This window comes from Rhipicephalus sanguineus, chromosome 1, assembly GCF_013339695.2.
Source record: "Rhipicephalus sanguineus isolate Rsan-2018 chromosome 1, BIME_Rsan_1.4, whole genome shotgun sequence".
Lineage (NCBI taxonomy): Eukaryota > Metazoa > Arthropoda > Arachnida > Ixodida > Ixodidae > Rhipicephalus > Rhipicephalus sanguineus.
In genome coordinates this window covers 287,707,031-287,720,921 of record NC_051176.1, presented here as the reverse complement: position 1 = coordinate 287,720,921, position 13,891 = coordinate 287,707,031, and the positions used below count along the sequence as shown (strand labels likewise).

Sequence of the window (13,891 nt, the reverse complement as noted above, 5' to 3'; positions counted from 1 at the left end):
ATGAAAGTCACCCTGGAATTGTCAGAACTAAGCAGCGACTTAGAGAAAGATACTGGTGGCCTGGCTTAGATAGCCAAGTTGAACGTGCAGTTCGCGACTGCATCGTATGCCAAACAGCAGATAAATCTGCTAAACCCGTTTTTGCACCCTTACAGCCTGTCCCATGGCCAACGTGCATCTTTCGACTGCAGATTTGCAATTACATTAGTTGACTACTGTGGTGTCGCGCGCCTTACTAGTTTCGGTTTCGATTGTGTGATGCAGAGCGCCACACAACGGGCATTTCATGTACGAACTCATATGACCAATTTCTTTGTTAATAAACTTGAGTCCCCTCCCCTTTCCCGACCTGTCTTGACGTAGCTGCGTGCGCTCCGGCGCGGAGCCTCCCTTCTTGGTCCGCCGGACGGTACCTCCGGCGGCGACGAGGATGGGATTGTATTCGCAACTTTCACGGCCTATAGGTGGCGCGACTGTACATCCAACATGGCGGTCGTTGAGATTATCGGCCCGCTGCAGACGATTTAGGAACGTACATGTTTGGCGAAGAGTTCAGTTCTTTGCGCTTCGGCTGCACTCCGATTTATGTTTTTGTGAAAGCAGGGTTGCGGTGGCATATTATAATAAGTAAAGGAATGTCGGGTACGTGATTGGAACCTCATTAGGAAGATAAATATGGACACAATGGTAAATCAAGCAAACACACTAGTCGCGCTGCTTGCGGCGCTTCATCGCGCGTTGCAGCGCCCGCTGTGTTGTCAGCACAATATGGTAGTAGGAGACTCAGTAAAGATGTCTCAGTAATATCAGAGACATTCTCAGAGACACGCCTTATCTCATTTTTGTTTGCATATAATACTCCTCAGTTATGGTTTTAGCCTTTTCAAGATAATCCACAAGCAGAATGCCTTTAGCGTCCTAAAAAAACAGACCATCACCTTTCCTGCGGAGGGAACTGACTTGGCTTTCTTTGGTGCAGAGGACCCGGCTTCAGTCCACTGCTTTGATTGTTGTTTCGATTCCGGTGTGTAATGGTGAATCCAAATTTCATCCATTGTGATAAATCTGCGCAAAAGTCCGCTGGATTTTTGTTATACAGCTCCAAAGCACGCTGTGACATCGTCATGCGGTTGCGTTTTTGCTCAGGAGTAAGGATGCGCGGCACCCATCTAGCACAGAGCTTGTTCATGTGTAGTTCGTTATGCAAAGTGTGACATACACGTTCCACTGAGATGCCAACAGCCTCGGCAATTTCACGCAACTTCACTCTCCTGTCTTCCAAAACCATATCGTGCACACGGTCAATCAATTCAGGAGTTGTTGCACTTTCTGGGCGCCCTTCGCGCGGGTCATCTTCAATGCTCTCTCTCCCCCGCTTAAGCTCAACAGCCCATTTCTTGACTGTGGAGTATGAAGGTGAATCTTGCTTGTAAACTTTAACAAACCTTTGGTGAATTTCATTCGGAGATAAACCTTCTCTTACAAAGAACTTTATCACCGCACGGTACTCAAGCTTCTCCATACCTTCCAGTGCTTCACACTACACCTACCGTGATCGACTGTCAAAGCCAAACTGCTAATCGGCACTAGATGGCGTTTCATCTGAGACTTCCAAAGCCTTGTATGAACGTGCACATGAGTGCTACAAGTTCTCGCTCGCGTGATTCCTATCGAGGCCGAGAACTTTTCAGACCACCCTCGTACTTAGGCACGTATCGCTTTACGCCTCAAGCTACTACAGCCTTGTCGCCTGCACAACTTCTGCATAACCGCCAACCCCGTTCTGGAATTGACATTGCAGGGTTACACCCAAAGTCTCCCACTCCTTTGCCAAGTTTGAATCCTGTGAGAACACGAGTGTTCCATAGGCAACAAGCAACTAAGCAACGCATTGATTCTAAGCGTGGAGCGAAACCTTCTAAGCTACAGGTGGGACTCGGAGTTAAAGTTCGTCTGCCAGGGAAGCAGAATAAATACAGAGGTCACCATACAATCCTTAGTCAAATCGGATATAATTCCTTCCGCCTTAGTGATGGCAACATCTGGAATGCATCAAAGCTAGTAATTGTTCATGCTGAGCAGAACGCAACTCGGCAGCAGAATTCAGGTCCTCCACCTAACGCATCGTCCATGCACCAGCATAATTCCTCCCCACCTCCATGTTCTTCTGCAGCTCCGCAGTTAGTGCAACTTCCACTAACCACCTTGCAGGTGCACCTTCACAACAATCGGCTGATGTGCCCAGCCCCAATGCGCAGAACTTATCGAAGGGGGGAAAGATATGTCGACTACGGCAAATCGTGAAACTCTGCCGCGTTCGCTCTCCAACGAGCGTGCAGGTGAGCCCCAAGGCTCTAACCCTTCACCTAACCGTCCCCTTCGTCCCAAACGGCACCGGAAGAAGCCGGCACGGTACAAGGACTACGTTACTTGAGTTTTCTTCATAATACTCTCCTTTTTCATATACTACTGTACTGTTTATATACTACTTTCATGTAGTACTTACTGCATAATCCTGTTTTCGGGGAACATAAAATGATAACTATTGTATAATGATGTTACTTATTTTTGCAAATTTTCTTACGATATCTTCAATGATTGTGTGCCAAATTGTCATATGCACCAAAGCAATTTTCTGCATTATAACTAGTCGGGTCTTACACATGTTACGTCATACGAACTTTCCAGTGCCTTGCCACTGTATAATGTTATATACAGAGTACAACTCCTTTCCTTATTAGGGGGAGATGATGTGGTGTCGCGCATTCATGCTTTTACCAGTTTCGGTTTCTCAAGGTGTGGTGCAGAGTGCCACACGACAAGCATTTCGTGTACCAACTTCTGTAAACAATGTTTTACACTCTCTGTAAATAAAGAGTAGTCCTCTCCCCGTTCCCGGCCTGGCTTGACGTGAGCAGCGTGCTCTCCGGCGCGGAGCCGGCCCTCCTTGGTGTCCACCGGACAGTGTACCCGGTGGCGACACACCTATCTCAGCTGCCTCAAGATGTGTGTAACACATTTTAAACACTAAATCTTTCATTGAGACATCCATGTACGCAGTACAACCTCGATACCTTTTAAAACGAAAATCCACGATTGAGAGCTAGAAGTACGATTGATAAGTACCCACTAGAATGTCTCACACACATGGCATGCATTAATCAGTTTCACAGCACTAGACTGAATCCAACCTGTCCTAAGATGTGTGCAAGACGTTTTAAACATCAATATTTTCACAACTTAGTATCCCTAATTGTGAGGCGTTATCCTTGTACATAGTACAATTGCACATACAGTTGCCTGTAAGAGATGCACAACTTAGTTTCAAGGTGTACAGGCGCTACAATTATTTGGCATTGCATCATTAGGTTCTCACTAAAGTAGGAGCAGCATGCATAAAAAAAAACATGCAGAGTGATAGCTCCATATTTAGCTGTGATTGCTGCAGTGTTCCGGCACTGGAAAGCTTTTAGCCCAATGCGAGTGTTATTGTTACCACAAAACTTAGGAACTGGCTGTAAGAAAAAGTAATGTTACTCATCATGATCTCTTAATTGCGCCAATGTGTACAGCAATGTGCGCATCAAATCCTTTCACTTGTAGATGCAGGCAACGTTCGGATGCATGCTTAGGTACGAGATTGAAGTTCAACCACTGTCCATGGCATTTCTTGAGATTGAAAGGCTTGGAATGGTAAATAATCTTCAGTGACCATGTATTATTTTTCTCACTTAGGCTTCGTTAACTGTGTGTCCTAGCTGTGTTTGGTTTTCTGCAGTACAGACAATACAAGCACATACCATGTTTCATTTCTTGTCTTTGTGTGTCAGCTACTGTGCAGACATTTTACAGTGAAACCTCGTCAATACGTACCTGCCGGGAGCGCGGCATAACTACGCACTAAACGGTAGTACGCATTAAACACCAAGTACAAATTTGCATCTCCTAGCGTACGCCATCGCCGCCAGCAAATTAATAGAGTGCCACAGCAAATATTGCCTAAAGTACCCACCGCAAAGCCTTTTCTTTCTTTTTGCCAAAGTGGAGAAAAGATCCTGGCACACTCGCACGACCGCCCGATAGCGCGCAGTGGCGACGCCGAAGAGCATTTCGAAACTATTGCAGGGTCCGGGATACGCGGTCAACGCAGTGACCGACATAGCGACAGAACGGACAGTGTCTGCTTTCCGCGGTATATGTGCATGCGTCTAACCGCGATTTGCTACTAAACGAAAACTGACACAGTTCCAGTGAAACGCGGTACGGCTGCGTGGAGCCGATCGTCTCCCGACTAGTTGCGTGCAGCGCGTCGCCTACTCGGCTCACGCCGTCACTACTGGGCCACTTGCTGTGCCGCACGCGCGCATTTATCGTGGGAATGTTGTTTCGTACCCACTTCGCTCCAGATCGTGCACAGATGCGGCGAGTAGCTTGTTCGGTTAACGCAGCGATGACGAGCTTCATGCAAGCGATGCGCACTCCGCAATGCTCTAGCGGTCCTGGCAGCGGACGGAGGTGCGTTGGGTGGTCGCCTAATAAAAGCGTGCAGTATGGTTACAACCGCGCTACGCTTGCTGTATCGTACACGTGCGTTTAGTGTGATAGCGTTAATGCAGCGAGGTTTCTCGGCGCCCGCGACCCGCAACGCTAACTACGCAACAGCGATCTGCTTTCGCTTCTACAAAGCGGTGCGCGCCTGATGACGGCTTAGCAGCGTTTGCTGTCGGGCTAGTTGGTACATGGCTGAAGTTCTTCGATCCTGCCCGAGCATTTGCGCCATCAATTCAACTTCAGCCTTGAAGATGGCCGCGCACAACGAAGCGTCAGCGATCGGCGACCCAGCGCGTTCAGGTTGTCGCCTAATAAAAGCGTGTAGTAGGCTTAAAAAGTAGCGCTGCGCCGCACGCGTGCCCGAGCAGATAGCTGAAGATACTTATTGTGATAAGGTTGTCGGCGATAAGTCATGTCGGCGCGTTCGTCGGTGGCCGCCACCTCGCCTTCGTTCTTTCCCGATGCTTACCCGCAAAGGCGTCGACGCAATCGCGCGGAAGTCGGAATCGGGGATCGACTGGTCTGCGCACTTCTCAAAAAGGCGGAAGACCTTTGGCGGCACATTCTGGCGTCGGGAAGTTGAGCGGCGCAGTAAAATTTTATGGCACAAAAAGTTGTCGCGGTACGCAGGGTACGCACTAACCGGTAGGCACAGGGCGAACCACTACGGCTTATGCGGTCAGCGAATGCATTGAGCTCTATGGGACTCGGTCGGGGATTCGTCGCAACTACGTTTTAACCGTTAGTACGTTTAAAGCGGGTACGTATTAACGAGGTTTGACTGTATTATGTTTCATACTACAACTCACATGAGTGTTTGCATTGCAAACACAATTTAACCAGTTTCCACTGAGATTTTTAGAATCTAAAGTTTGAAATGTTCTGCATGTGTTCCTTTGAAACCAAGGTCGCTATGAGGCCTTTGTAAGTGTCAGCGTTGCTATTGGGCCATCCCTGTCCTTCCTAAAGCTGTCATTCATTGACTCTGCACCAGGCACCTAGCCGAGTGTCCTCCAGGACCCCTTTTTGGGCAATAAAGTTTCACCACCCACCATTGAAGAACTCGCATAGTGTAACTACTGATGTGCACTAGCATATGCAGTAGGACTATCAGTCTGCTGGGAAGGACTATATGAAACGAGTTTTTATTTATGTTAGGTCACAGTGCCTCCTTCAGTTGCTGCTGCTAATTTTGCTTATTTATTAGGGTCTCTGAAAAAGCTTGCTCGAAGCAAGTACAGTACTAAATCGTATCTACTCCATCAGACAGAGTTGATGGCATTGAAAAACAGCTGTCGACAATGACCGCTTTGACTGTCGACGATGACCGCTTATATCATTAGAAGAAAAAAAAAAGGGGATCAGCTTGAAAAAAAGTCACAGTTTCGCCGCAAGGGCGAAGCAATGAATGCGATAGCAAGAAACTGTAATGCTATATGAAATGAGGCTCGCCATTGGATACTCTCAGTTTGAACAGCGCTCCTGTTGCAAAGGCGGCCAAAGCAGCAAAGGAAACTAGCATGCTTGAAGTGTCGAGCTGTGACACTTGATAGTTCGCGCTCATCTTCTGTTTGTTCGTTTAGCGGCGTGAGCTCGAGTGAATGACTTTTGTACGCTCCGTAACATCAGCGCAGACATCACGGTGAAAGCTCGAAACATCCCTCCTCCCCTCACCACGAGATAACCGCGCGAGCAGACGGCGGAATGGGCAAGGTTCTCCCTGCGCAAATATCAGAAGAAGCGAGTGAGCTGGCCGATGACTTTTAAATGCGCCCGTTGCGCTCCTCGCGCCATCTCGCTGGTAATGAAGAAACGCTTATAAGCACCTGCCGTCTCGGAGTACTGCCAGCGGTAAAGGGTGTGTATATAACGCTCGCCGTTAGCTACCTGAAGGATCTGCGTTTTGTGGCATAGTGGTTACTGTTAGCACCACGCGCTGCGGAACGAGAGGTCGCTGGTTCGATTCCGCACTTCAGAAGCATTTTTCTGAATTATTTTTCTTTGGGACTTTTATATATATATACACATACTTATACGGTGCATAATGGCGGCGACGGTGACAGCAAAAACCAGCCGAGACTGTCAATATTAATTGCTATCGCAATAAAAGACGTAGGAATAACCTAATACTACACAGACTAAGTGGGCTATGCATGGAGACTATGGAAACACTCGCAAAGGCAAGTGATGAAGTACTCCAACACAACCTGGGCCTATCACAAATGGTATTGAAAGAATTCACAGACAGGGTCAAAGGGTTGAAAGTAAAGTGCGGCCTGTTAAAATAAAGTTCTTGGATCATTGCGAAAAAGTCTGTTTGGAAGGCCGTCTGTAAATTAAAGAACAGTGGCCGGTCTATTGCAGAGGACTTTTCAAAACGAGTTCGAAAAGTCTGAACTGCCAAAAGGGCCAAAGGTGCAAAAAGCAAGCTCTAGTATGACAAACTAATTATTGATGGAGAAATGTATAGGTGGGATGACACTAAAGCAGATTCTTACCACATCAGAAACAAAAACAGCCAGACTGACAAAACGAGCCACCTCATTTCTCACATAAGGTTTTATATATTAATTGCCAAAGTGTTGTAAGGCTGTTGAACTAGGAGTTGTACTGTGAGAGAATCCTGACATAGCTTTTTTACAGAAACATTGGTTAACAGATTCTATCTATGACAGCAATGTCATTTTATGTGCCTTCAATGCGTAATGAAAAGACCACAGCTCAAAGAGAGGCGATGTGTGCATTCTGCTTAAGGAAGTAACAGACTTAAATTAAATGCCTGATGTTTTTTAACGCTGAATGGATCTTTTACAAGGTCAACCATGGTAACATTAGACATGCTTTTGTATCTATGTATAGATCTCCTGGTTCTTCTGCCGATATAAGTGATCGAACTCAAAAATTATATGTCAACATGTGTAGGCTGGGTGACCGGATACGTATTCGCCATTTGTTTAACACAAACATTATGTGCCACCCTGCTAAAATCACGGAAAGGCTGATTGCATTATGTCTATTGGAGGAAGCTTGAGCATTGCCTCAAGAGTAGAGCACGATTGCGCAGTTGGGTCCCATTGGCATTGCCTTCTCAATCCCTTGCCTAAGCTTTGCTTCTTGGTGGACACCTCAACCGTACCACACACTACCACAAGGAAAGGAACGTCTGTGCGAGTTACATTGGCCGTTTAAAACTATCCTAGGATGCCTACTGCAAGTACAGTTGCGGAGTGCCCACTGCGCCATAATTCTTTCTTTTGCGAATTGGCGAAGTACCCACTACGCGTCCGTAAGGCAATATGCGCACCTACACAGCTGCTCACTTTGTCGATGCTTTTGCTGCTGACGATTGTGGGTTGGCGTTTAAACCGCCCACTAAATGCGCAATTCACATGTTTTGACGCCTGGCATTATCTTACGCTTCCGCCATGCAACATTACATGCATTAAAGGAGTACCGACACGAATTTAAAAAATTTGGGATTGTTGGTCTAAATAAAAATACTGGTGTCGAGAAACCTAAAACGAGTATTGTGGTGCCTGGGAATGCATCATATATATTTTAATTACCGCTATCTTATAAAGACACTTTCGGTTTCGATATCGAGGGGGCAGCTTCTCAGTGACGTTTCATAGCAGTGCGACGCCACGGGGATACAGAACCTCGCGACGTACTAGCGGCAAATCAGTCATCTGTTCATGGTGCACATAAACAACGGTGAGTGAATTGTCGTCCAGTGACCCTGACAGTGATTCCTACGATTTAGGCTGCATGCAGGACGCAGAATTCGCAAACTCGGGGGAATTGTCTTGACTCATTGGGATAATGTCCATTGCAGTGGGGCTGGCTTGCAGATGCGCAGCGACGAAAACTTCAAAGTTAAATTAAAATATTTTATAGGTGTTCTCCGACTAAGGTGTGTGGACAGCGTTGACACTGCATACCAAGTAAACGAAAAATGCCCCTTTTGCGATGTCTCAAAAATAAGCAATGGTGTGGCTCTGTGGTAGAACACCTGCTCGCCACACAGAAGACCTGGGTTCGATTCCCACCGGAACTAATTATTTTAATTTATTTATTTGCATCTATCTCGATTTTTCGCTCACAACCAACAACACTGATGCCAATATGGGAATTTCTGCAAAATAAGCTCTTAAACACTATCACATTAATAACTCTGGTGTTCTTCCATCGTCAGAAGACATCCAAGAGCTTGTGACCCCTCCTATTAGCACCGTTTTTCAGCAACTCTATCGTCAAAAGACTTCACACAACATTCGTAAAATCGTAGAACTAGCCCAAGTTTGTCAACGCTATGGAAAATTCGAAAAAGACGGCAGGCATAACATGCAAGTACTAAATGCAGGGAATAATAAAATAAATGGAGTACTTACAGTTAAAAGTACCACATGTGCACTTTGGTTCCGGAGCTCTGCCAGAAGAAGTTGTTCAACGTGTTGTGGTGCCAGAGAGATTACAGCATTTTGTGGAATTAAGACATTGTGCTTGATCCCATTTCTGTTTCTCTCCAGGCTGTGACGTCGAAGAACTGAAGCTGCTGTTTCCTCTTTGTAAGTAATAAAAATAGGCAGTCACTTATGCCTATACACACAAGCTAAAGCACAAAGTGGCAGCAGTGAGCAATGAAATTCACATGTGGTTTTTGTCATTTACGCCTTTTATTGTGTAAGGAAAATACAACAATACAGCAGTATATTTGGCGTTAAAAATAAGCATAAACATGGCACCAGTCAAACTCTGCGATGCTTTAACAAAAAGAAGCCAGTCACATCACTTTCGGTGACAAATACAAAAACACACAAATCCTTTGATTTCAGAGCAACCACACTCCATTCCACTCAACAGGGCAGAATCTGTGTTGTGATTTGCAGCTTATCACAGGTGTAAGCTATGTCATTCGAACATAGTGACATCACAGATGTAAGCTATGTCATTTACATCGAGTAAAATTAACCTTGTCAATGTTTAAAAGCGTGGTGCATCAAGACTGCGGTAGTTACCTAGAACATGACTAGAATAGAACATGACTAAGCATGAAGGCTGCAACACAAATTGTGACACATTTGTGACACCATCCCAGCACCAAGGTCACACAGCAGATATTGCCCTACTTAAATTTTCCTACCTCATTTATTTTGAGCCTCACTATTGACTGTTCCGGTCACTAAGGGGTTAAATTAAGCAGAGGAAAGTTTCCAGAAGCTTTCAAAATGTTTGAATGAGCTTCAGAATGAGCTGAGGGTACAGTTTGGTGGACATGAATTCATGAGGCTGGCTTATTGCAATGGCAGTAATATGTTACTTAAAGCAAAGCTCATTTCACCGCACCGAAACATAGACTTGGCAGGCCAGAATGACACTGTAACAGACGACATGAAGGCCACGCCTGTGGACGTTGCTGCTTTGCTTGGCATCACTTCACTATCCCTTCACAGTATCAATGACTGGCACGTCGTCTTCAGTTGTGGGACACTTGCAGGTGGTCTCTCTCCTGGGCTTGTCGTCATCACTTTCGTCGCTGCTCTCCTCATCCACGACGAAGAGGTGACCAGATAGCACGTTATCGGCTAGTCTCGGCCTTATAGTGTTGGAAGACGAGGCGGGGTACAGCTCCTTGACCTGGAAGTAGTCCAGGCTCTTGGAGGTGTGAGGGACAACTCTTACGTCGACCTGCTGCATGGAATCAGGAGACCACTGAGAGGATTCATCACAAACATTCTCTGGTGCTGATGGCTCGCCAATGCAGTCCCAGTCATCAGTGCCCCAATCTGTCGGCTCCTCCTTGATCTGGAAGTAGTCCAGGCTCCCTGTAATGGAGCTGTTGCTCTTGGAGGTGTGAGGGACAACTGCTACATCGACCTGCTGCATGAAATCAGGAGACCACAGAGAGGATTTATCACAAAGATTCTCCGGTGCTGATGCCTCTCCACTGCAGTCCCAGTCATCGATGCCACAATCCGTTGGCTCCTTCTTGATCTGGATGTAGTCCAGGCTCTGAGTGGGCTTCTCCTCACAATCCTTCTGCACATGAGACCCCTTTGACAATGACGACTGTGACATTTTCCCCCTGTGCGATGATGTCTTCTTCGACGAAGAATGCTTGACCTCCTTGCCTTCGTGGGGCCTGTTCCTTCCCTGCGCTAATACTTTATTCTTAGTACTTCTGCCGGACCTTGATGACAACTCCTTCTTGGCCTTCTGAGAGTGAAACGATGTGTGCTGCTTGCGTGTCTCCTTGTGCTTGGTTTGGAAGTTGTGCTGCTTTTCATGGGAGCAGCTGCTGCTGTCGCCACTGTGCGAGGAAGATGCAGCAGCCGTCAGTGGGTCATGGCTCTTCACCTTCTCCTTTAATCTGCAATTCAAGGATGTCTTCAGTTTGTCAGCATCTCTGTGCGCTTACACAAGGAACCTTATGTTCCCAATCAAGTCGAAAGGTAAAAAAAAAAAGAGCTCCTGTGTTACTTGAAATGCCGTTTAAATGCAATGCCAAAACAGACGTATACTTTCCGAATACAATAGTGTTTTGTGTCCCTTCAAAAAGCCTTTGGAAAATAAATCTGCTGACAGGTTTGACAATGTCCAGCAGTAGCAGATGTGGAAACCACTGATCTCCTCGCACCACCTAATCATATTCTATGCACAGCTGCTCTTCATTCCTTTTGGCACCACTGCACTATTCTCACAGGCCACAATAGCTGCATAAATCAAACATTACGATTTTTTGAACTAACAAAGGCTAACCAAATTGACTAGCTTCAAGATTGCACACTCAAGGGGAAATCTCTCAAGCACATGAGTTGCATAAGTCTACAACATTTTGGGGACAGTGCGGCAAGGGTGAGCTGTGCTTGTCCTTAACGGCTAAGGGGATAACAGCACAAATGGAGCATGAAGAACGAACATCTAATTAGTTTGCACACTATTAACTTTCTGGAGAGTGCAAACAATCACAGTTTATCCAGTAAAGTCTAACTACCTCCACAATGCATCCTGCTACATTCAGTAACTTCTCAACATTAATGCCCTAATGTGGCTACAAAAATTATATGCATTGTACAGTCTCATCACTGTTATGTAATCACTAGCGCCCCCTACACATCTAGTCGCATGTACTGAATAAACGCCACTCCCAGCATGGAGCGGGCCAGAATATAAAACGCTAAACATGGCGTTTGTTGTCTCTCGTCTCGATCTCACCTCATCTTTCTAATCGCAAGCCATCCAGATATAACACCCATTGCTTAACAGTACCCCGTGAGCGTCGGTCGACTGACCGGCCAGCCAACACCTTCTAGTGGCACGAAGTGACAAGATCAGCAAGAGTAGCACATCCACACCAAGCTCACTTGTAGTGTTAGTCTTATGTGCTAGACAGCAATTAAGTGCGTGTGCACCTGAGAGTGTCTTTATTACCAATGATTTCCTCTACAGTACAGTTGCATTGCAGCTTCGCACTTTTTGCTCACCGTTTGCCTGTGCATGACCATGGCGCACGCAGCACACGCTACAGAAGAAGATTAAAAAAAAAAAGTGCGAGCGAGAACCACACGCTTTTGCTATTTCCAATAAGCTGGCAAGCACCAATTTAATAGTGCCAGGGGCTGTGTCGTGTTGGTTGGAAGAGCCCAACAGACAAAGCCCCTGCTACAAGTGAGCTTGCTACTCTGACCATCCTACTACTACTACTGACTGTCCGGCGAGTTGACGCTTGTGCGGTACTGTTGAAGAATCGGGAGACGGTACTGTGGTGTCGCGCATTTCGTGCTGCTGCCCAGTTTCGGTTTCTCAAGGTGTGGCACAGGGCGCCGCATGACGAGCATTTCCTGTAACCAGTGTTGCACGCTCTCTCTCAATAAAGAGCAGTCTCCTCCCTGTTCTCGGCCTGGTCTGACCTACACAGCGAGCACTCCAGCGCGAAAGCACCCTCCTTTGTTCCACTGGACGGTGTATCCGGTGGCGACACAACAAACCGGAAACGAGATGAACAAGAAGTAAGCATTCTATGTACTTCGTCGGCATTTTCCACCGATCTTCTATGCAAATCGCCACCTTTCCAGGCGCATTACGGGACACCACCCCACTTGCACACTGCACGGAATGCGGTAAACCTACTGTGGTCACGCCCTGCACGACTGGCCAATGCTTGCTGACACCAGCGACTCACCATTGCATACTGGCGACTGTGACTCTTCAGTGCACCATGTTTCCAGCATGACCTCCGCTATTGCTCCTCCGCCGTTCTTACAAACTCTGGGTACTCCTCCCGTGCCTTGGGCTAAGTGGCGCTGTGTTTTCCAGGCATACGTCGTCACCGCCGGAGACACCGCCCGGCCCGCTCTCAAGGAGAGCCTACTACTAAATGTGTTGTGTCGCCGCCAGAGGCACCGTCCGGCGAGCCAAGAAGGGCGACTCCGCGCCTGGAGCGCATGCAGCTACATCAGGACAGGTCTGTAGTATCGCCGCCGGAGGTACCGTCCGGCGAGCCAAGAAGGGCGGCTCCGCTATGGAGCGCACGCAGCTACGTCAGGACAGGTCGGAAATGGGGAGGGGACTCAAGTTTATTTACAAAGAGATTGGTCATATGAGTTCATACATGAAATACCCGTTGTGTGGTGCACTGCATCACACAATCGAAACCAAAACTGGTAAGGCGTGACACCACAAAATGCACTAGGGGTCGAGGGCCTGGACGTCTACTGGACACTACAAGATGCCTAAGAACAGGCGGGGAATAGCTACGGGACTCGGGATGAAGGCACGCAAGAAGATGAATATATCGCAGCACTCACGCTGCTCAAGAACCATTTAAAAGCTCCGAGCAACGAAGTACTTGATCGAGCGTCACTACTTCAAAATGCACAAGCAGCTACCGGGGCAGTCAATTACTGACTTTGTCTCTGCATTACAGACAATGGCAAGCAAATGCAACTTCGGCATGTCCGCCAATTCCACGGTCCGTGATCAGACGTTCAGCGAAATTACTGCACAACATGTGCGAAGACGACTTCTGCAACTGGGTCCAACCCTTACTTTACAGCAAGCAATCCAAATTGCAAAAGAAGAGCGTACCAAACTCGAAATGCAGGAGTTCGCGAATGCACAGGTTGACAGGGTCGGATTTCAGGCAGGTACGAAAGATGGCCGCCAAAACACTTCAGCTTCCACTTCATCAAAACAGAAGATTCATGGCCGCTGGCCTCCCTGACACAACTCGAGAGAAAGCCAACAAGGCCGTAGGCAACACGACAGCCGTCCCTGTCCTTCATCGGATTCTACAAGACACAAGGATGGACCGCACCGAGCTGATTCGGGTTCCTGCTAC

At 47.1% G+C, this 13,891-nt stretch overlaps 2 protein-coding genes across 2 annotated transcripts in view; one reads left to right on the top strand and one right to left on the bottom strand.

Moving 5' to 3' along the window:
- Positions 1-13,891, top strand: part of LOC119379211 (eukaryotic translation initiation factor 2-alpha kinase 3) — a 423,415-nt gene that overhangs the window by 248,925 nt on the left and 160,599 nt on the right. The window lies entirely within an intron of this gene.
- The window catches only part of LOC119379206 (uncharacterized), a 53,951-nt gene continuing 49,121 nt past the window's right edge, over positions 9,062-13,891 (bottom strand). The window contains exon 12 of the mRNA XM_037648426.2: positions 9,062-10,921. Within this exon, the coding sequence (XP_037504354.1) occupies positions 9,991-10,921 (931 nt within the window). The 3' untranslated portion in view covers positions 9,062-9,990. The remainder of the gene's footprint in view (positions 10,922-13,891) is intronic.